We start from the raw sequence: 23,008 nt of genomic DNA, 5'->3' as shown, positions 1-23,008 counted from the left end.
TTTAATAAATCAATTCACTACTCACAGGGCCAGCAGAGATTCAACTTTTATTCAACTAGCTTTCAAATTACAGAAAAATACAAATGCTTTTTACTTAAAGAAACAATGCAGTAGCTGGGCACAGTTATACATGCCTATAATTCCAGAGACTTGGGAAGCTGAGACAGGAGGACAGTGAGTTCAAAGCCAGCCTCAGCAACTTAGTGAGATGGAGACCCTGCCTCAAAATAAAACACAAAAGGGGCTGGGAACTTAGCTTAGTGGTTAAGTGCCCTGGGGTTCAATCCCGAAAGAAAGAGAAAGAGAAAGAGAAAGAGAAAGAGAAAGAGAAAGAGAAAGAGAAAGAGAAAGAGAAAGAGAAGGGAGGGAGGGAGGGAGGGAGGGGAGGGAAGGGAAAAGAAAAGAAAAGGAAACGAAACGAAAAAATGCACTAAAGCTGGGCATGCCAGCAGATGCCTATAATCCCAACAGCTCGAGAGGCTGAGACAGGAGGATCCTGAGTTCCAAGCCAGCCTGGGCAACTTAATGAGACCCTATCTTGAAATAAAAAAGGCTGGGATTCAGCTCAGTGACAGACCAAACCTTGTTTAAATCTGTAGCACCATCAAGAAAAAAAATCATTAAAAAAACAAATGTTTAAAGTGATCAGTATCTATTTTTTTCTAAATATTTATTTAGTTAGTTAGTTAGTTTTAGGTGGACACAATATCTTTATTTTACATTTATGTGGTGCTGAGGATCAAACCCAGTGCCTCATGCATCTACACGAGCTCTCTACCACTGAGGCACAAGCCCTGCCCCATCAGTATCTATTTTTAAAAAAGGAAATCATATCATTTCTTTCTTCTGAAAAAGAACAGCAACGACTCCATGCAGCATACTACAGTGACTATTTTATGTCAGAAGACTCATGAAAGATCTTGAATAGGGCTGGGGCTGGGGCTCAGCAGTAGTACACTTTCCTGGCATGTGTGAGGCACTGGGTTTGATTCTCAGCACCACATATAAATAAATAAAATACAGGTCTATCAGTAACTAAAAAATATATATATATATCTTAAAAAAATCTTAAACAAAAAGTGATCACTTACTTTCTGAACATGTAGTTTCACCATTAGTAACAACTTCAGCTTCTAACTGCAGCCCATCAAGACAAATTGACAAGTCTCCCATTGTCTCTGTTGGCTCTTTGTCACCTGCAAGCTGCAAAGTCACAATCACTTCTTCAACTGAAAGAGAATAAAATTATAGAAAAATGATTATTTTTTCTTTTAAATCATCTTAACTGTTAAAAATCTAATATCAGAAAAAAGTACTTATGTATTTAAATAGTTTTGCTATGCTTCACCCAAAGTTTGAGGCCTTTTGACATTAAAACATTGTATTTTAAAAAGAGACAAAATTTGCTAATGTTTAATATCCATAATGTAAAATATTTAAAATCTCACTAATTTCATTTACATTCATTTCACCCTTTTAAGATGAAAAATAAGATTATTTAGCAATATACACCTGTATTATATTAAATGAAAACATAACTTGAGAATGGATTATATCTCATAAGCCCTAAATAAGAAGAAAATTCTTTAAAGTGTATTTAAGCAGTCAAGAAATAGAAAAACTATGTTTTAAAATCATGATATTAAATAAATAAGCTATGAGTTTTATAAATGTAAATAAAACCACCACCACCTAAAATGAAATAAGCATTTTAAATAAGCATTGAGAAGTCTACCTATGTCTGTTACCTCCAAAATGTCAAAATATTGACACATACTCTGAAGTGAGATTGTTTTTCCTTCACCTCTGCTCTAATTTTTTTACTAAGTAAATATTTACTAAAAATTGTAGATGTAAAATGAATAGAAAAACCAACTATTATACAAACTATTTAAAATGCTTTAAATAGTTCAAGATTCATCCTGTATTAACCCAATAACCAACGTGAGTTCTTCACATATTTGACATACAAATTTCTTTCAGTAAAACAAACAGCTAAGCACAATTTCTATTATTTTTATATACATACGTTTCATATTGTTTGACTTTAATGTTTCATAAATATCTAACGCAGCAGTTCCCAATAAAACATCAGACTTCAATGTCTGGTGACTCCACACTCGAAAATGTAATTTACTCACAGGGGTAACGATACTAAAAGTGAAAAAAGGGAAAATATTATTTTCATTAAATATCACAATGGGATCCTAAACAAGTTACAATTAAGTTTTAATGTCTAAAGTCTTCTCATGCACCCCTTATAGTTTACTGTATAACCAATACTAACCTATGATCTATAATCTAATGAAAACTGTGTTTGAATAACTATGCTTGCACAGTTATTTTCATCTGTGTTGAACTACAAGAGGAACTTCGTGCACATATTGTCAACAAATCAAAACTGCTTATATACTGCAACAAACCATTAAGAAAGTGAATTTACTAAAATATCACATGGTATCCCACAAATATGTATAATCCTATCCCACAAATATATATAATTCTTATGAGTCTATTTGAAAATTAATAAGTTATTTTTAAAGTGTGAATTTACAAATTAAGTCCTTATTTTGTCACAGCTTGCCAAGCTTGAAGTTGTTTCATTTACTTTTCACAGTAACTTTATGAGGTAGGAATTATCATTCCCATCTTTAGACACTGAAACTGATATTTAGAGGTTAAGCAAATTGCTCAAGGTTACGTAGTAAGTGGTAGAACTACATTTGAACAAAAGTCAACTATTAAAATTTATACTAAAAAGTTCCACATTATATTAGAGACACCAAATTTCACATTGAGAGAGGCAAAGTGTCTAGGACAACTATCAAATATAGACTCACTCTTATCTTGCTAATATGTAACCAATAAAGAATGTACTTTATAATGGTATTTTCCAAAGAAAATGGGGTATCAGAATTTGGAATAAACATAAAAACTATTTTAGAGTCAAAAAGTAGAAAATCAGGAGCATATCATAGTTCTTTCTATGGTTCAATTCTATAAACACAAATTCCAAAAATGTTTGAATTTCTTTATACTTCATTCTAAAATGTGATCAAATTTTGGGGTGAGAAGTCCACCTATGCCTGTTACTGCCATCATCATATTTCCACCATTATTTTACCAGTAGTAAGGAGTAACTTAAATAAACTAAAAATTTTTCCATTTTCACATTGTCCCCTTTTGGCAGAAGGGGATAAGGTACTTTTCTCTTTTCAACATTCTCAGATATGACTTTCAGGAGAGCACATAAAATATATTATTTTAAGGGGTTATTAATAATGGTGGAATGTGACGATCATTATTATCCAAAGTACAAGTATGAAGACACGAATTGGTGTGAATATACTGTGTATACAACTAGAGATATGAAAAATTATATTCTATATGTGCAATAAGAATTGTAATGTATTCCACTGTCAATATATAAATAAAAAAATTAAAATTAAAAAAAAAATACATTTCTCTAGCTAGGCATAATAGCACATGCCTGTAATCTCAGTGACTCAGGTGGCTGAGGCAGGAGGATCACAAGTTCAACGCCAGCTTTGGCAACTGGGTAAGACATTGTCTCAAAAATAAATAAATAAATAGGGCTGGAGAATGTAACTCAACAGTAGAACACCTTTGGGTTCAAACCCAAGTACTGGGGGAAAAAAAAAAAAAGAACAGGAATAAGAAAGTATTTCTGGGCTGGGGATGTGGCTCAAGCGGTAGCGCGCTCCACTGGCATGCATGCGGCCAGGGTTCGATCCTCAGCACCACATACAAACAAAGATGTTGTGTCCGCTGAAAACTAAAAAATAAAAATAAAAAAAAAAGAAAATATTTCTTTATAAGCCAACAGGAAAACATTATGGTGAAAAAATAAAAAGCAAATAAATTTTAACTTCACTTTTTCCCCCCTATGGAAAAGGATACAATCAGATAGTTTATTTCAATTTCAATTTGATTCTAGACAGCAGCTTATAAAATCTGCTGTACAGCAATGGAAACTGTGTTAAAATTGCTGATCAATATGCTACAACTTAAAAATATAAGAAAAAAACTTGAGCTGTGAGTTTCCCCAAACATCTAGGCTCAGCAACAGCACTAGCATATAGGGCTATGAGTTTATTTCTTCCTAACTTCTGAACTAAGCAGTTCATGGCATTAATAGCCTAAGAGTCAGTCTAAATGCCTCAAAGTGCAAATTTAGTGAGCACTAATAACAGCTGCAAGTTAGATGAGCAGTCATTCTATTATTAAGCTGAGCATCTTTGTCATTGTAGATGCTATGTGACCTTTTCACAAACATCACTTGTTTTTTACATTTTTAAATTCTTATATTGCTTAAATTAGACTTAATCTATAATGGGCCACCAATTAAAAACAGCCTAAAAACCATTAATGCTGAAATAAAAGTAGATGAAGAGCACCAGAATGATAATTCTGTAAAACAGGGCTAGTGCTATAGCTCAATGGTAAAGTGCTTGCCTAATATGCATGAGGTCCTGAGTATAACTTTCAGCACCCCCCCCCAAAAAAAAGATCTGATAATTTTGCAAAACGGAGCTCAAAATTCAAGAAAATTCTTAAATTTCATTCATTTGCTCAAAATCATCATAAAATACATCAAGATGCCCCTAGAAGGTTAATACCCATGTTAAAGATGCAAGTATTTCAAATTATTTTGTCATTTACAGGAATATAATCCACATAAGCACGTATAATGGGATGAGAAGAGTTACAGTTTCTAATGTCTTATCACACTATGTAGGAATAAAGACCTTGTCAATAGTTTATTTTCCTAACAGGAAAAAAATTAAAGAATTCCAAGTATAATGTAATGAAAGTAACCTGTCTTTGTAATATTTTATGTGGAAATAATTAGAAATATTTTGATCTACACTTTACCACACATTTGCTTCCCTAATCAAATGTGCTACAGTATTTTAAAATCCTTTTGTTGATTAAAAAAAAAAAAAAGTCAAAAAGCATAGTTTTTTTTTTTTGTTTTTTTTTTTTTTTGTGTGTGTGTGTGTGTGTGTGTGTATATATGTGTAGTGCTGAGGATTGAACCCAGGGCCTTGTGCATGTGAGGCAAGCACTCTTACCAACTGAGCTGTATACCTTTGTTTATTTGTTTTTATGTGGTACTGAGGATCAAACCCAGGGCCTCTCATGTGCTAGGCGAGTGTGCTCTACTGCTGAGCCACAACCCCAACCCTTCTCACCTTATTTTTAAAAATGAAAAATTATCTACAATTCCTTTTGGTGAATAGTCAATATCCTAGGTTATGGTGTCAATATTTGGGATTTTATTAGTTAGTGTTGAAACTTGAGCTTTATTTTACTTCTATGAATTTCTACTAGAGATGAAAACACCAACATTAAAGATATATGCATACAGATGTGTATTACACTAGTCTACTAGAATAATATTAGAAAATATTAGAAACCAATCAATCAATAGGGAACTAAATAAATTATAGTCCATCTACATTAAGAAATATTATTTAAAAAGGAATATGTAGTTATAATAGTGACGTTAGACCTTTATGTATTCAGTTAGAAAGGTAAACATAAGGGCTGGGGATGTGGCTCAAGCAGTAGCGCGCTCGCCTGGCGTGCGTGTGGCCCGGGTTCGATCCTCAGCACCACATACAAACAAAGATGTTGTGTCCGCCGAAAACTAAAAAAAAAAAAACATATTAAAATTCTCTCTCTCTCTCTCTCTTTCTCTCTTTAAAAAAAAAAAAGATAAACATAATAAAAGTATTAAGTACAAAAACAAAGTTGTAGAATAAAATGTACAGTGTAGCATTTTAAAATAGAAGAAAACTCTTGTGTTGATTTGTAGAGGCACAAGGATTTAAACAAAAAACGATTTTTAAGAACAAAGTTAAAAATAATGGGAGTTAGCTGGGTGGAATGACACATGCCTGTAATCCCAGTGGCTTGGGAGGCTGAGGCAGGAGGATCACAAATTCAAAACCAGCCTCAGCAACTTAGCAAGGCCCTAAGCAACTTAGCAAGATCCTGTCTCAAAATAAAAAGGGCTGGAGATGATGTGGCTCAGTGGTTAAGTGCCCTGAATTCAATTCCTAGTACTCCCCCAAATAAAAATAAAGTGAGCTGCTTATAACCTCCTAATTCAATTCCAAGATAAGAAAAGAGCTGCTATAAATCTTTCTAGCTTCATGAACATGGGACCTCCCAGTTGTTCAGCAATCATAATGATATCATAACCTTCTAAACTGGAGAAGATAAAGAAAGAGACTAGAAGAAGAGAGAGAGAAGTAGCTAAAGAAAAAGAAAGGAGGGCTGGGAATATAGCTCATTGGTAAAGTGCTTGCCTCACATGCACAAGGCCCTGGGTTTAATTCCCAGTACTACAAAAGAAAAGAGAAAAACAAAAGAGAGATTAGAGGAAAGACTTCAAGGAAAAGAGGGGAGAAAATTGGTGAAAGACAAAAAAAGGTAAAACAAAGAAATAAATACATTAACGTTCCACTTCTGCTCACCTACTAAACAAAATATTATGCTATAGAAAATATTTTCAAACTTACACTGTAAGGGGTTGCTTCCATTTGGGGCTGTTGGTATTGTTGCATTTTTCTGTCTTTTTTGACTGTCCATCCACTGTGACTTCCACATAAGGACTTGGTCCAAACCAATTCTTTTTATTTTCTTTAAGTTTTGCTGAGATGACTATGTAAAAGAATATTTTGAGATGTTATTTCAATATTCAAATCAATTTAACTTCATAAAGATTAAACAGCTTTGCTCTAAAGTAAAGTACTAATTTTATCCACTTATGACCTTTGTAATTTTATTCACTTATGACCTTCCATGTAGTAAATAAATATACAAGCCGCCCAAATTCCCATTAAAACATTTCAACTATCAGTATCAGTAGTTTCAGAATTCAGGTACATTAAAAAGTACATGTACAAACTTGTTCAAAAAAAAAACAAACAAAAAAACCACACACACGCCTACCATATGACAAGACACTGCTTTAAATTTTAATGGTGTATAAAATGGCTTTGGCTCTCAAGAAGATTACATTCTAGTTACAATGACTTTGTAGTAAGGAAGTACTTTTAAGCAACCACTAAATGACAAGGAGACAACCATATAAAGATCAGAGATGTGAAAAAGAGTGAATTCCAGAAAGAGGCAAAGAGTTTGGCATATCTGAGAAAAGTAGAGCAAAATACAAGAAGGGTAAATGAAATGAGATGAGCTGTGTAAGTAAATGAGCTTTGAAAGCTAAGGAATTTGGGTTTAATTCTAAGTATGTTTGAAAATCACGAGAGGAAAAGAATTACAAACTTAAAAGATTTTTAAAAATATATATCTTATAGTGTCTCATTAGTACATAAACAAGAGCTTCCAATGTTGCATATCTTGAGACACAGACTCAGCCTTCAACTAAGAGTCAACTTTGTCATAATAGTCTTATTGGGCTGGGGATGTGGCTCAAGTGGTAGCACGCTCGCCTGGCATGCATGCGGCCTGGGTTCGATCCTCAGCACCACATACAAAACAAAGATGTAGTGTCTGCCAAAAACTAAAAAATAAATATTAAAAAATTCTCTCTCTCTCTCTCTCTCTCAAAAAATAAAAATAAAAAAATAAATAAATAGTCTTATCGAAGATCCACGGAGGGGACTGAAAATAGATTGGAATCTAGAAGAATATCCCCTGGTTTCTATGTGTAGTAACTCCCCATATGAAAAAATCACAGCCAAGGAAATATTCTACCACCTAGATAACTATTCTAGCACCAAAGTTCAGAGAATGCCAGTGCATATTAAGTTTAAGAAGCCCTTAGAATTGCTAGATGAGATTATATAGCAGCTACTCAAGAAGCGCAATGTATAATGTAAAGTCTGGGAATCAAGAAGGCACAGTTCCAGGTGGTGGCCCTGAATTTCTGATTTCACACATATTAATTCATATTTCACATATATTATTTCTGTCCTCTTATGCTTATGTGCCTCTTTGGTGGAAATCAAGCCATTCTTACAGTGTGTATACATTCTTTAAATTAGAACTTCATTATAAAAAAGTTGAATAAGATTTGAAATCAACATATATTATTTTTAAAACATGCCAAAGGGGGACAAAGAATTGTAAGAGATAACATTAAAGAAGTAGTCAGTAAGAAATCACTGAGGAATTTTCAGTAAAAGGTACCTACAACGTGTATCAGGTATTACTTTGGACACTAAGGATGAAGCAATTACCAAATTAACACTTAAAGACCACTACAGATCACTGTTGCAGTGGGGGAAATAAACTGAAAGGGAGACAAAAAGTAGAGGTTAAATGGCTACTGAAGTCATCTGGTCAAGAGATGACAGTGGGGGCTGGGGTTGTGGCTCAGTGGCAGAACGTTTGCCCAGCATGGGTGAGGCACTAGGTTTGATTCTCAGCACCGCATATAAATAAATAAAGTAAAGGTCCATTGACAACTAGAAAAAAAAAATTTAAAGAGAGAGAGAGAGAGAGAGAGATGACAGTGGTTTGGACTGGGGTGGAGAATATGGAATGGAATAATCCTTTCTATGGGGAAACAACATGACTAGATTACATAAAATGAATAGGAAAGGATAACCCCCAAGCTTCTGGCATGAATAATTAGATGGAAGATGGCATCACCTAATAAGATGGAAAAGAACAAAAGGGTGGCAGAACCAGAAATTAAAAATTTTATGATGAATGTGTAATACTTCAGATTGAAGTATAAGACATCAAAGAGAAAACATGAAGTGGGAAATCTTTTCTAGAACAGAAAGTATTTCCAGGAACCAGTCTATCTCAGTTTAAAGTGTACTATAGGTAAAAAGCTCTAATACTTAATATAGAGCCAAATTTAATAACAGGATTGCCATAGAAAAATATAAAATCCCTATTTTTAATACATTTCTAAAAAAGTGAAACAACTCAAAACAATTTTGTATAAGATTCTGTGGTCTTCTGAAACTGATTAAATTTAGAACAAAGAACAATGTGAATCTGACAGGAAGGAAATAATCTACTCACAAGGAGCTTCTCATGATTAAAAAAAATTATTACATATTTTTAAATTAACACATTATTACACATATTTATAAGGTACAACATTTGTATATACAATACATAATGATCAGATCAGGGTTATTGGTATATTTCTATCACCTCAAACATTTATTTATTTATTTGCTTATTCATCTGTTTATTTATTTATTTATGTTTATTTATTTATTTATGTTAGAAGCATCCAAAATCCTCTCTACTAGCTATATTAAAATATATAATTAAGTTGTTAGCCACTGTGATTCAAATTTATGACACTGATTTTGCCACATAATCACCCATAAACCCACTAAAGTCAAAATTTTCTTTCTTTTTTTCTTTCTTTTTTTGGCAGGAACCCAGGAACACTTTTGTGGTAGAACAGAATGGAAACTTTAGCAGTTTAAGAGCTCACAGTCTGTGGTTTTGCACACTGCTGATACACAGCAGCTCTGCTTACTGACATTTAACCATAGAAGCTTGTAGAGGCTAATAGGAATCTACAGCAGACAACATCAATAGCAGGAAACATATAGCAGGGACAGAACAATCCCCCTTCTGGCTTAGCACAGTAAAAGTCCCTAGCTGTAAGAGAAAGAGTTCCTAGGTTGTTGACAAGTATGTACCCATACAATGTAGAATGCACCCTCCAAATAGAATTACACCAACTATCTTGCCTTAATGTACCCCAAATTTGCTTATGTATACAAGAAAAAGTCCTACTGTGCTTGGAGCTCAGACTTTAGGAAGTATACCTCTGGGCCGTGGTGTTACTAATAGTGCTGCTTCCAGATCTCAGTGTTCTGACCCTTATTTCTTGCTACACTATCATTGAGCTGTATCTCCAGTCTTTTTATTAACTTTGAGGCAGGGTCTCACTAAGTTGGTAAGGGCCTCCCTAAGTTGCTGAGGCTGGCCTTAAACTTGTAATACTCATGCCTCAACCTCTGGAGTCACTTGGATTACAGGCATGTGCCAAAGCACCAACAATTTAACAAACTTTAAATGGAGAAAATAGGATAAGGAAAATTAGCACTAATTGTTAATTTACTGCTTGTCTGGCACTTAAATACTGTCATTTCAATACTCACTACTACTCTTGAGATAGGTATTATTGTCTTAACATTACACACAAAAAGACAAGCTCAGTGTGGAATTTAAAATTTACCCGAAGCCTGGACAGGAAAGATTATTTAACTGTTTAAATCTCAAAGTCTAGATTCATAAAACCTTTGTTATAGTCCTAAATAATAAATACTAAAAAAAAAAACACTATATAAATTATAAACTGGAAGAAAGGGGAACAGAAAAATGTCAAACTACTATAAGAGGCCTCTAAATAACTGTCTTTTCACTTCTGTAATCAAATTCCTTGCAGCTACCAAAATTATCTTCCTAAAATAGATATAATCATGTTATTACTTCAAAGATTCTCCACTGCTTGAAAAATGAAGTTTAAACTCTTATGAGACAGTTTACATTGTTTATCATGTAACCATAAACGTATCTTTCCAGCCCCTTCCTAAACCAACTCTCATCTATCCCCATATTCCAGCCACCCTTAGTTAGAATTTTGGGGCCATGAACTTCCATGCTTCCACACATTCTGACACCTCTACTCAGAATGATCTTTATTCCTTTTCTCCTCAATGAAATCCTACCTCTTAAAAGACAAAAGCCCCTGCCATTCTTATTTGATAAAATGCTTCTTTAACCCTAAGAAATTAAATTGTTCCTGCTTCCATGTTTCCACAGTATTTTCATATTTATGTATGGCTCCTACAGCTTTTCATTCTTACTAGTTTTTACTTGTTTAACTCAAACTATAATCCCCTTCATGGCAAGCATGTAGCCAGTCTTTATAACTTCTATAGCACTTTGTGATTTACCTTCAGAGGTGATTACTACACTTGTTGAACCAAATGATTATCAATTATGGTAGAAAGAATTTCCCTGCTTTATAGTTTCCTTCTTAGAAGAATGGACAAGGCTTGTCGTCAAAGAAAATGCCCGTCTATTGAGGAACAGCTCTGCATATTTATGGGGGGGGGTGGTTTGACAGTTATGACAGTTTAATGGTTGAACGGTTTGACAGTTGGCATGGGGTGCTTTCTGACTGGTGGGTAAGGATCATGTGAGTCAGCGGGGCTAGTCTGAGTGGTGGGTAAGGATCAAGTGAGCCAGCAGGGCTAGTCTGATTGGTGGGTAAGGATCATGTGAGCCAGCAGGGCTAGTCTGATTGGTGGGTAAGGATCATGTGAGCCAGCAGGGCTCACCATTGGATGGCTCTTCTGGGAGGGGGGGGTGAGGAAGTTAGTCTTTGGAGCCGGGGTGATTCCCAACACTTCTCCCTTTCACTTTCTCTGCTTCTCTCCCTCCCTACTTCCCTTCACCTAGCCCAGACATTCTCTACCAAATATAGTTAACTTTGATTCTTCTGCTCTAAAGATTAATGCTTTGACCCAATTTTGATTTTTACTTAGAAGCCTGAGAAAGGAGGATCAAAAGTTCAAGGTCAGCCTCCGAAAGTGAGAGTACAGAAGGAATGGGAGAAGGAGAGGGAGAGAAGACTATTTACTTATCCAACCTATTCCCAAAATCAGGAGGCTATAGTGAATAAGGTAAAAATAGGATGCTAAGACCTGATAAATCAGCTGGATAAGGAACAAGAGAAAGAGATACAACTCACTGGATAACAGTTAACTCTGGGGTCAAAAATTAGGTTAGGGCTAGGCGAGGTGGCACATGCCTGTAATCCCAGAAGCTCAGGAGGATGAGGCAGGCGATCAAAGTTCAAAGCCAGTCTCAACAATTTAGTGAGGCCCTAAGCAATTTAATGAGACTCTGTCTCAAAAAAAAAAAAAAAAAAAAAAAAAAGGAATGGAGAGACATGGTTCAGTGGTTAAGTGCTTCCGGGTTCAATCCCTGGTACCAAAACTAAATAAAAATTTAAAAGACTGGGAATGTAGCTCAGCAGTAAAGGGACAGTGAAAAGGACAGTGTGGGGCCCAACCCCTTCGCTATTTTGGAACCCAACTATTAGGTAAGTAGCTTTACTACTATCCATGCTCCCACCATGATATGCTGCCCCACACCATAGCCTAAATGCAATGGGTCAACCTAATAATGGACTGGAATCTCTAAAATTGTAAATGAAAATAACACTTCACTCTGATTTAATAAGTAATTACCTCAGGTACTTGTTACAGTAATGAAAACTAACACAATATTTAATGATATATTGGCTAAACATATAAATTTTATCCATTATTTGTGGTTTGTTTTTATAGTTTTTCTCACACACTTGCACATTTTCAGAATTTTAAAAAAAATTTATGGGGCTGGGGATGTGGCTCAGTGGTAGCACGCTCGCCTGGCATGCGTGCGGCCCGGGTTCGATCCTCAGCACCACATACAAACAAAGATGTTGTGTCCGCCGAGAACTAAAAAAAATAAATAAATATTTTAAAAAATTCTCTTTCTCTCTCTCTCTAAAAAAAAAAAAAAATTATGATGAGGATGAAACTCAGTGCCTCACACATGCGAGGCAAGTGCTTTACCACTGAGCTACAGCCTCAGCCCACATTTTCAGAATTTTTAAGCCCAACATTAAATTGGCTATGATTAGAACTTTCTGTGGTAGAAACATTTATTAAATTATTTTCTGCTATGATTGTTGGGAAAACATATAATGGCAGCAGCACCCCAGAGAAAAATCCCAACATGGCACCTAACGACCCTCTTTCTCCTCTTTTTTCTTTCACTGGCGCAAAACGTTCCAGCCGGCGCCAACGTTCAAATCCTGCGAGTGGGAAGCCTTAGCCCCAATAAGAATTAACTTCTTGGGCTCCGGAACTGACATACGGAAGAGCTTGCCAATAAACGGGCGACCTGTTATCTACCTCAGCCCTGCCACCTCTCCTTAGGTCTATATGAACCTACAGCCTTTTGTAATAAAGTGGAACTTCTCCCGTGATCTGTGTCATGTGGTGTCTCCCATTCATAGTGCGGTGCGGCGTCTTACAATGATAATAACAATGATATCATATAAGACAGCAGTTTATGCAAAAGAAAAAGACAAATTATTAGCAATGGTTTGCTGAGAGATTATAATTCATCATTTTATTATTTTACTGATTTTTAAAAATAAAAAGCATATACATTATATTACGGTTTGGAATATGAGTTGTTCCCCAAAGGTTTCTGTATTAATGCAGGAATATTTGGAAGTGAAATGACTGCGCTGTGTAGGCAGTTGCTGGAGGAGGTAGATCACTAGGGGCATGTCCAGGAAGGGTGCATCTTTCCTGAGGCCTCTTTCCCCTTCCCTCTCTCTTTGCTTCCTGATCCCTCCATGAGCTGAGCAGCTTTCCTTCACTGGGCCCTTCCCCCATAATGTGCAGCCTTACCTTGGGCCCAAAGTAAGAATCAGCTGGATATGGACTGTGAGACCTCTGAAACTGTGAGCCCCCCCAAACACTTCCCCTCCACTAAGTTTTTCTTGTCAGGCATTTTGGTCACAACACAAAAGCTGACTAAAACAATTACTATGTAATCTGAAACATAAAGGCTGTTTTAAAAGACAATTCCAATCAAAGGTTTCAATATTAAGCTCTTTCCTTAGTCCACCCAAAGATACAAGAAGACTGGAAGGGGGAGGGAAAAACAATTATAATCTAGCTTTAGTAAAGAAATATTAATATCTGCCAGTAAGAATCAAACATTGTAAGAAAATACACTGGAGCTAGTAAAGGAAATCCAAAAGAAAATTCTAGGGTAGTTACCTTAAGACAGTATTAATTTCATATAAGTCAATCACCTTCAGATTTTAAGAAGGATAATAATTCTATGGTCTGTGACTAAACATGATTCACAATCCAGAAGAGGATATAAGCCAGGTATAGTAGAAACTGAAACAACATGTAGAGGATGACAATTGTTCTATCATCAATAAATGCTGTTGGAAAGAGATTAGGCTTTTGTCTGAAGAAAATCTAGAGACTCTTCCTAGTTAGTACAAAAGGTTCCCTTATAAAAGACTTTGATACCATATGGAGCCAGGCTATGAAAGTCTTAGCTGAGGCTAAAGAAGTTCATTGTTTTGTTTTTTGCACACAATAGGCAAGCATTCAACTACTAAGCAACATACCCAACCCTGAGGTTAAAGAAATTCTATACCAGACCAAAAAAAAAAAAAAGCTGAAGAGGCTACCTGTGATCCCAGCAGCTGAGGAGGCTGAGGCAAGAGGATTGCAAGTTCAAAGCCAGCCTCAGCAAAAACAAGGTGCTGAGCAACTAAATAAATGTCTCTAAATAAATAAAATACAAAATAGGGCTAGAGATGTGGCTCAGTGGCCAGGAGTCCCTGAGTTCAATCCTGGTAACCCCACCTCCCCCCAAAAAAACTGTATGGGATACGAATTATAGCTCAATAAAGCTTTTAGTTCAAACAAAAAACAATAGCCACTGCTCAGGCACCTATGTTTAATGAGGGAGGTAAAAACAACATACCTGAAAAATACCCTGAAATAAAAACATAATTTTTATATATCTAAACATTTTATTAATTTAGCGAACATTAATTCAGCATCTGAAATAAAAGAAAAAATCTTCAGTGACTGTTAAGATTAAGATCTTGGGTGGGCAGGGAAGGGAGTAAAGTTGTGGATCTTTTTAAGACTTACCAGTGACCTGAAGTTGTGACTTCATGATCAAGCTACCACTGTCAGACATATCACCAATAGGACAGCAAACCTGAGCACAGCAAAGAAAACATTGTAAATATCATTAAAAATACATTTAAAAATAAATAAATGGTTCTAACCTGGTCATTTCCAACTGAAAACTCCATTAATAAGCAATGACCTTCATATTGCTAAATACATATTTTCAATTCTAGTATTTATCCTACCTAATAATCAGCAAAATCTAATGGTTGATCATCCCTTTCTCTGGGGTTTAACTATAAAATTCAGCATTTTTTATTCTTTCACATACACATAAAAATGCTCAAAGCTAAAATTTAGGCTAAACTATACTGACTAGCTCATTTCCTTCATTTGGGCCAAACTATATTGACTAGTTTGATATAGATTTTTTTCTTTGACTTCTTGATTTAAATAGCACCAGTTCAAATGTTTATGACCTACAGTCTACTGAAAGAGCCCTTTTATTTTAAATAGAGAAAGTACATACCCTTAAGTCATCAGTGATCACACAGAAGAGAAATGAGATATAATATAAAGCCTTAACACTGTGATGCACAAAGTATATGATTCAAAATGCTATTATGGAAAATGGAAGCCCAAACAGCATATAAGCTGATGATATATAATGATCCTGTGTTATACATAGAATTTAAATTTATTTATGGATTTCCTAAACTGACACTCCAAACCTTTACTGTTTAGTAAGATGCAAAATTTTGATTGTGTAGATTGTGCTTGGAGGCATCTAAGATATTGCTAATGCTTTAACTGACTCTTCAGCTATCACTATCTTGGTCTGTTGGCTTGTACAGAATATTAAATTGTGATATTCTTCATTTATTTAAAAAAATGCTATTATGGGCTGGGGATGTGGCTCAAGCAGTAGTGCGCTCGCCTAGCATGCGTGCGGCCCGAGTTCAATCCTCAGCACCACATACCAACAAAGATGTTGTGTCCACCGAAAACTAAAAAAATATATATATATATTAAAAAAAAATTATCTCCTCCCTCCCTCCCTTCCCCTCCCTCCCTCCCTCCCTCCCTCCCTCCCTCTCTCCCTCTCTCTCTCTCTCTCTAAAAAAAAAAAAAAAAAAGCTATTATACATGGGCTGGGGCTGTAGCTCTGTGGCAGAGCACTTGCCTAGCATGTGTGAGCACCACATAAAAATAAACAAATACAATAATGGCATTCTGTCCATCTACTACTACCAAAAAAATGTTTAAATGCTATTATACAGAGAACCTCAAATGGACATCATTACCACATTCTGTACAATTATTATTTCTTCCTCACTTCCCAAAAACCTGTATGCCAAAGCACTATGATATCAAGAGAAGTAAATTATGAGGCAGTGAGAAAAGTCCAGTATAGGGATGCTGGATGCTGATTTTCTACATGATACAAGTACTATTTTAGTTGCTGACCTATATGTATAGTGTTGATAACTTATTAATATCCAAAGTTTCAAAAAATAAATTTAAAGTCTCTACAAAACTAAAATATTTAAAAAACTCAAATTGACTTTATGCAAAAAAAAAAAAGATTAATGAAAGTATATATTGCAAACATTTTTAGGATCAGGGATTCTCTCCAGATAATTACAGAGAATCACTATGGTATAATTGTGAGGTGCTCTGCCAAAAATATGTTGGTAATTTCAATAATTTATGCACTTCTACAAACTAGTTTACAAAATTAAAATTAATTAGATTCTTGAAAGAATAAAACTTAGCATCTGTACACTGGCAGAGAGAAAAACAACCTAAATATCAACAGCCAACCAGTTTAAGAAATCATGTTTTTGTAACAGAATAGACTAGGATGCATCTAAAAGATACTAAAACAAGTATCTTACTAATGACTGAAATGGAATGATTTCAAGAACTTTTTGTTTGTCTGTTTTTGGGCACTGGGGATGGAACCCAGGGTTTTGTGCATGATAGCCAAGTGCTCAACCACTGAGTTACATCCCCAGCTACTTAAGAACATTCCCAAACTGGTAATAGTTACCTTTGGTAGGAGGGGGCGGGTCTGTGAACTAAAGAAAGTGATTATGTATACCTTTAAATTTAAAAAAAAAAAAACATTGAGCTGGAGTGGTGGTGCATGCCTGCAATTCCAGCAGCTCTGGAGGCTGAGGTAGGAGGATTTCAAGTTCAAAGCCAGCCTCAGTAAGGCCCTAAGCAACTTAGGAAGACCCTGTCTCAAAATAAAAAATAAAAAGGCTAAGGATATGGCTCCATGGTAAAGCACCCCTGAGTTCAATACCCAGTACCAAAAAAAAAAAAAAAATTTTTTTATTACTTATAAAAAAACCAGGGAAAAATTCCATTCTTCTCCCCTGAGTTCCAGGTTTGACTATTACAACTGCATACATAGTTAAAGAGATTCCAAAATCTCCATACCTAAGCATACCCACTCCAGCCTTAATAGCACCACTATCCATTTAGTAGCTCAAGCCAACAATACAAGCATTTTCATTGATTCTTCTCTCACCAAGTTCTAAAAATTCTACCTGCAAAATATACCCTACCAAATAACTTGAAGATACCTATTTTTCTTTATGTCTTTTTAACCATCATTGCCCAAGCTACAGACATACCTTTCCTTTCAAATTACTCCAAAACATTATTGGTTTCCCTGCCTCTGCACTTACTCCCTCTCACCATCCATTCTCCACACAACAACCTGAATACTCTTTTTAAAATGAGTTATATCATGCTCCATCTGCTTAAAACATCCAAAACTTCCTATCTCACTTAAAACACAATCCAAACTACTTATTATAAGCTTATAGAAGTACCACTCCATCCTGATTATGTCTATTATTCTGTTCCCACCTTATATTATTCTCCTCTTCACCCACTGCAACTCCAGTTTTTTATTTACCAAATACACTCAGGTTATTCCAATTTTAGGGGCTTTATCCTAACTATTCCCTCAGGTAGGAATACTTTCCCTCAATCTTTAAATGCCTAACACCTTCTTAAATCAAATACCATCTCCTCAGAGAGGCATGCCTTGCCTGCCCAATCTTAAGTAAACTTCTTGATACTTTGTAGTATTAAAAATTTTCCGACTTATTTGACTACAAGTCCACAGGAGCAGGCATCTTCTCTACCTTGTGACCCAGTGTCTGGAGTATTCTAATTTGTGTGTTTCTTTAATTAACTCAAGTCCACAATTTACATTGTTTAATTTTTGGTCTCATAAAGTTCTATGGGTTTTGACAAATGTACAATGCAATGATTCCTACATTACAGTATCATACAGAATAATTTCAACACTGTAAAACTCCCATGTTTCTTAACCTATACTAATTCCGCTCCCTTTATCCTGAATCCCTGGCAACCACTGATAATTTTACTGTTTATATAGTTTTGCCTCTTTCAGGGTGTCAAATAATTTGAAACATAAAATAGTCTTTTCAGGCTGGTTTCTTTTAACCAACAACATGATTTAAGGTTCTTCTTAGATTTTTCATGGCTTAGTAATTAAAAAAAAAAAATCTTTTTTTTTTTTTTTTTTTTGCAGAATATTCCATTATGTAGTTATACCACAGTTGATCATTTTGTTCATCTTGGTTGTTTCCAGTTTGGGGCAATTATGAATACTAAAAATATTCATTTGCAAGTTATATGTGAACATGAAATTTTAACTCAATTTGATAAGTAGCAATGCAACTACTAATTCAGTAAAGATAATACTATGTTTTAGCTTTGTAAGAAATTGCTACATGGCCTTCAAAAGTACCTATACCATTTTACGCTAAGGGAGAATTCTTGTGACTCTATATGTCACCAGCATTTAGTATTGCCAGATTTTTATTCTTCAGTCATTCTAGTAAGGGTACAGGGATATTTCATTACTGTTTTAATTTGCAATTCTCTTTTGACATATAATGTTGAACTTTTTTCATACACTTATTTACCATTTATATACACTGTTTGGTTATATTTCTTAAGATCTGTTGTGTGTGTGTATGTGTGCATGCATGCACATGTGTGGTATTGAGGACTGAACCTGGGGGGCATTCTACCACTGAGCTATATACCCTAGTCCTTTTTTGTGGGGGAGGGAGGCCCCCAGGATAGAACTCAGGGGCACTCGACCACTGAGCGGGATCTTGTAAAGTTGCTGAGGCTGGCCTTGAACTTGCAATTCTTCAGCCTTCTGCTTCAGCCTTCTGCTCACACTGGGATATATATAGTTGTGTAGTTGGACACAATACCTTTATTTTATTTATTTTTATGTGGTGCTAAAGATCGAACCCAGCGCCTCGCGCATGCTACGCAAGCGCTCTACCGCTGAGCCCCAGCCCCAGCCCTTAATTGGGTTATTTTATTTTTATTACTGTTGTGTTTTAAGAGGCTTATTTTTGGCACCAGGGACTGAACCCAGGGAAGCTTAACCATGAGCTGCATTCCCAGCCCTTTTTATTTTTTATTTGCTAAGTTGCTCGACTGGTTTCAAACTGCTATCCTCCTGCCTAGGCCTCCATAATCGCTGGGATTACAGGTATGTTCTACTCATCTGGTTGAAGAGTTTTTAAAATATATTTTGGTTACAAAACCTTTATCAGATGGTTTGCAAATATTTTCTCACAGTTTGTGATTTCTCTTTTCACTCATTTAACAATACCTTTCTTTCATAAACTAGGAGGTTTAATTTTTTTATAAAGTCCAAGTTATAAATTTTTCACACATAATGCTTTTGGTACTCATATCTAAAAATTCATCACCATCTCTACACAAATGGTGCTGTGCCAAATGAATACCTATCTATATGTTAAAGATAGTACCCTCCCCCCCAAAAAAAGGATCAAAGAGGGATCAATATTGTTCTCCAAGAAGGACTGATTCAGTACCTTTTCAATGCTACCTTAATTGCCTTTCACTATAAAGGCAAACTTATTAACCACTGCAACCTGAGGCAAGGGGTAACAATTGGAGCAAAGAAAGTGAATAGATTGGAAAGAGGATAGGAAAGAAAATACTTGGGAAGAAAATGGGCTTTGAAAAGCTCTGGAGTACTGCAGGAAATCCAGAACTTCATGCATGTGCCCACGGTTGAATTGCATGCTCAAAAAAGACCTGAAAAGACCCTAAGTTCTTAACTCAGTGGCTAACAGGCTCTAAGAAAGCAGGGAATGAAAGCTAAGACAGTTTTAAACTGCCTGCCTAAGCACTGGAGTGCCCAAGAGAACCAAATCGGCAAACACCAGGTAGGTTTGTTTGTTTGTTTTGGTGTGGGGGATGGTATTCAGTAGTTTAAGGAAATCTGTCAAATCACTAGCTAACCACTAACCTAAAAGAAAAGAGACTTTAGTGGCCATATGTGTCAAGAATACAGACTTTACAAAAGTAATTCAGAAAAGTCACTAAACAAGCAAACAGCAATGATCATAAGCAGCAACAAGCAAACCACAAGGAGGAGGAACCTGGTTTCAACAGTTCCCATATTAAAACATTCAAAATGTTCATAAACTGAACTAAACATGATTCAATGATTCAAAGGATCAAATACCATGATCAAATGAGATTCATCCTTGGGAAGAAAAAATGGTTCAACACATGAATCATTCAATGCAATATACCACATTAACCGAATGAAGGATAAAAATCATGTTATCATCTCAATGGGTACAGAAGGAGCATCTGAAAAAAATTCATACCTTTCCGTGATATTTAAAAAAAATAAAATAAAATAACAAACAAACAACAACAACAAAAAAAAACTATCAACAGGATTGGGATGTAACTCAGTGGTACAAGCACCTGTCTAGCATGTACCAGGTCTGGAATAAGATCCCCTGCACTACAAAAAAAGAAAAAATGAACTCCCAACAAAATAAGATCAGAAGGAAACTGCCAGAACATAATAAAGGTCATGTATAAAAAGTCCACAGCTAACATCCTACTCAAAGTTGAAAAACTGAAAGCTTTCCTCTAATATCAAGACTAAGACAAGGATGCTTAGTATTTCCATTTCTATTCAAGATTATCCTGGAAATTCTAGATACAGCAATTAGGCAAGAAAAAAAAAATAAAGCCATTCAAATTGAAAAAGAAGCAGCAAAATTATCTTTCACAGATGACAAAAAACTTAAGATTCCATCAAAAAAAAATTTAGAAGTCATTAATGAATTTAGTAAAGTTACAGGAAACAATATCAAAATACAAAAATCAACATTTCCATGCACTAACAAAAAAAAATCTATTCGAAAAAGAAAATAACTAACAATTTCCTTTACAATAGCATAAAAATGAATAAAATACTTAGGAATAAAATCCCAAGGAGGTAAAAGACTTAAAACAGCAAATGCTATAAAACACTGAAGAATATACAATATACAAATAAATGGAACGACATCCCCGTGCGTTGACTAGAAGACTTAATATTGTTAAAATGTCAATCCTACCCAAAGCAACACACAGATTCCATGCAATCTCTACCAAAATCTTAATAGGCTTTTTTGTAGAATAGGGAAAAAAAAATCCTAAAATCCATACAAAATCAAAAAGGGCCCCAAGTAGCCAAAACAGTCTTTAGAAAGAACAAAGATAAGGCATTATACTTTATTTCCAAAATGCATTACAAAGCAACAGTAATTAAAATAGTATGGTAATCCAGGCACAGCAGTCATGCCTGTATTCCCAACTACTGGGAAGGCTGAAGCAGGAGGATCTCAAGTTTGATATTACCTGCCTTGGCAATTTAGGGAGACCCTGTCTCTAGATAGATAGATAGATAGATAGATAGATAGATAGATAGATAGATAGGGCAGGGGATGTGGTTCAATAGTAGAGTGCCCCTAAGTTTACTCCCTAGTACCATCCAAAAAAAAAGCCCAAAATTCTAATTACAGCTTGTTTTTTCCAGTGACCAGCCTCCACCCAGTAGCACACCCAGGAATTACCTCACCAAAACAAATGATGGTCCTATCAACCAGGAAATTCCAAGGGATTTAGGAACTTTGTACCACATATTCCTATCACTCAGGATATTACATAGCTCCAAGGAGCTCTGTATCAGGAACAGAGGACAAAGACCAAAATACTTACTATATTTCTTACTGTAAATCACACTATCTTAAGGATGAAATGGGGAGTTGCTACTTAGCAGATATAAAAGTTCAGTTCTGCAAGATGGATAAGTTCTAGAGATTTGCTGTACAACACTATCCTCATAACTAATTGTATACTTAAAATTTTGTCAAGATAATAGTTCTTATATTATCTGTTTTTGTTTGTGGTATTAGAGATTGAACCCAGGATCTCCCATATGATAGGCAAGCATTTTACACTAAGTTCATCCCCAGTCCTTTTCATTTTATCTTGAGACAAGGTCTCATTAAATTGTTCAGACTGGCCTGAACTTGGAATCCTCCTGCCTCAACCCCCCAAGTAGCTGGGATTACAAATGTGTGCCCCCACACCCAGGTCCAAAAAGTTTTAAATGTCCAACTTAACAAAAAAATTAGCTAAGCCAAGCATGGTGGCATATGCCTGAAATCCCAGCAACTCAGGAGGCTGAGGCAGGAGAATCACATGTTGGAGGCCAGCCTCATCAACTTTGCAATACTCCAACTCAAAATAAAAAGGGCTGGGGATGTACCTCAGTGGTAGAGTGCCCCTGAGTTCAGTCCCAGGTATGCACTTACTTACTAAATAAATTAATAAATGGCAGGACAAGAAACAAAAAGTATAGTCCATCCACAGCCAAGAAGGAAAATAATAAACTGTCCCTGATGATGCTCAGACACCGGAATTATTATATACCCAAAAGATATGACTTAAGTAATCCCAGCAGCTCAGGAGGCTGAGGCAGGAGGATCATGAATTCAAAGCCAGCCTCAGAAAAAGTGAGTTGCTGATCAACTCAGTGAGAGTTATTATTTAAATACAAACGAGGTCTGGGGATGTGGCTCAGTGGTCAAGTGCCCCTGAGTTCAATTCCTGGTACCAAAAGAAAAAAAAAAAAAGATAAGACTCAAAAGATAGCTGTATATCAATATTTCTAGCAGAATTATTTACAACAGCCAAAAGAAGAAGCAACCCAAGTGTCCATCAACCATGCAAATGGATGAACAAAATTTGGAATACTGATACAGTGGATTATTTAATTTAAAAGGGAATGGCTTAGGGACGCAGCTCAGGGGTAGAGCATGCATAAAGCCCTGTTTGGATCTCCTAAATAAAACAAGCCAAACCCAAAAGAACATATCATTCCACTTATATAAAATAGCTAA

The 23,008-nt window shown here is 35.5% G+C and overlaps 1 protein-coding gene across 3 annotated transcripts in view; it reads right to left on the bottom strand.

Moving 5' to 3' along the window:
* Positions 1-23,008, bottom strand: part of Itch (itchy E3 ubiquitin protein ligase) — a 126,505-nt gene that overhangs the window by 62,618 nt on the left and 40,879 nt on the right. For all 3 annotated transcript variants that reach the window (XM_077799402.1, XM_077799404.1, XM_077799403.1), the window contains 4 exons: positions 14,733-14,802; positions 6,552-6,693; positions 2,030-2,154; positions 1,092-1,229 (listed from right to left, as the gene is read on the bottom strand). In XM_077799402.1, the coding sequence (XP_077655528.1) occupies positions 1,092-1,229; positions 2,030-2,154; positions 6,552-6,693; positions 14,733-14,781 (454 nt within the window). In that variant the 5' untranslated portion in view covers positions 14,782-14,802. The remainder of the gene's footprint in view (positions 1-1,091; positions 1,230-2,029; positions 2,155-6,551; positions 6,694-14,732; positions 14,803-23,008) is intronic.

The sequence above is a fragment of the Urocitellus parryii genome, chromosome 6, assembly GCF_045843805.1.
Source record: "Urocitellus parryii isolate mUroPar1 chromosome 6, mUroPar1.hap1, whole genome shotgun sequence".
NCBI classification, from domain to species: domain Eukaryota; kingdom Metazoa; phylum Chordata; class Mammalia; order Rodentia; family Sciuridae; genus Urocitellus; species Urocitellus parryii.
Note: the sequence above shows the minus strand (reverse complement) of the source record. Positions and strands in the feature narration are given on the sequence as shown.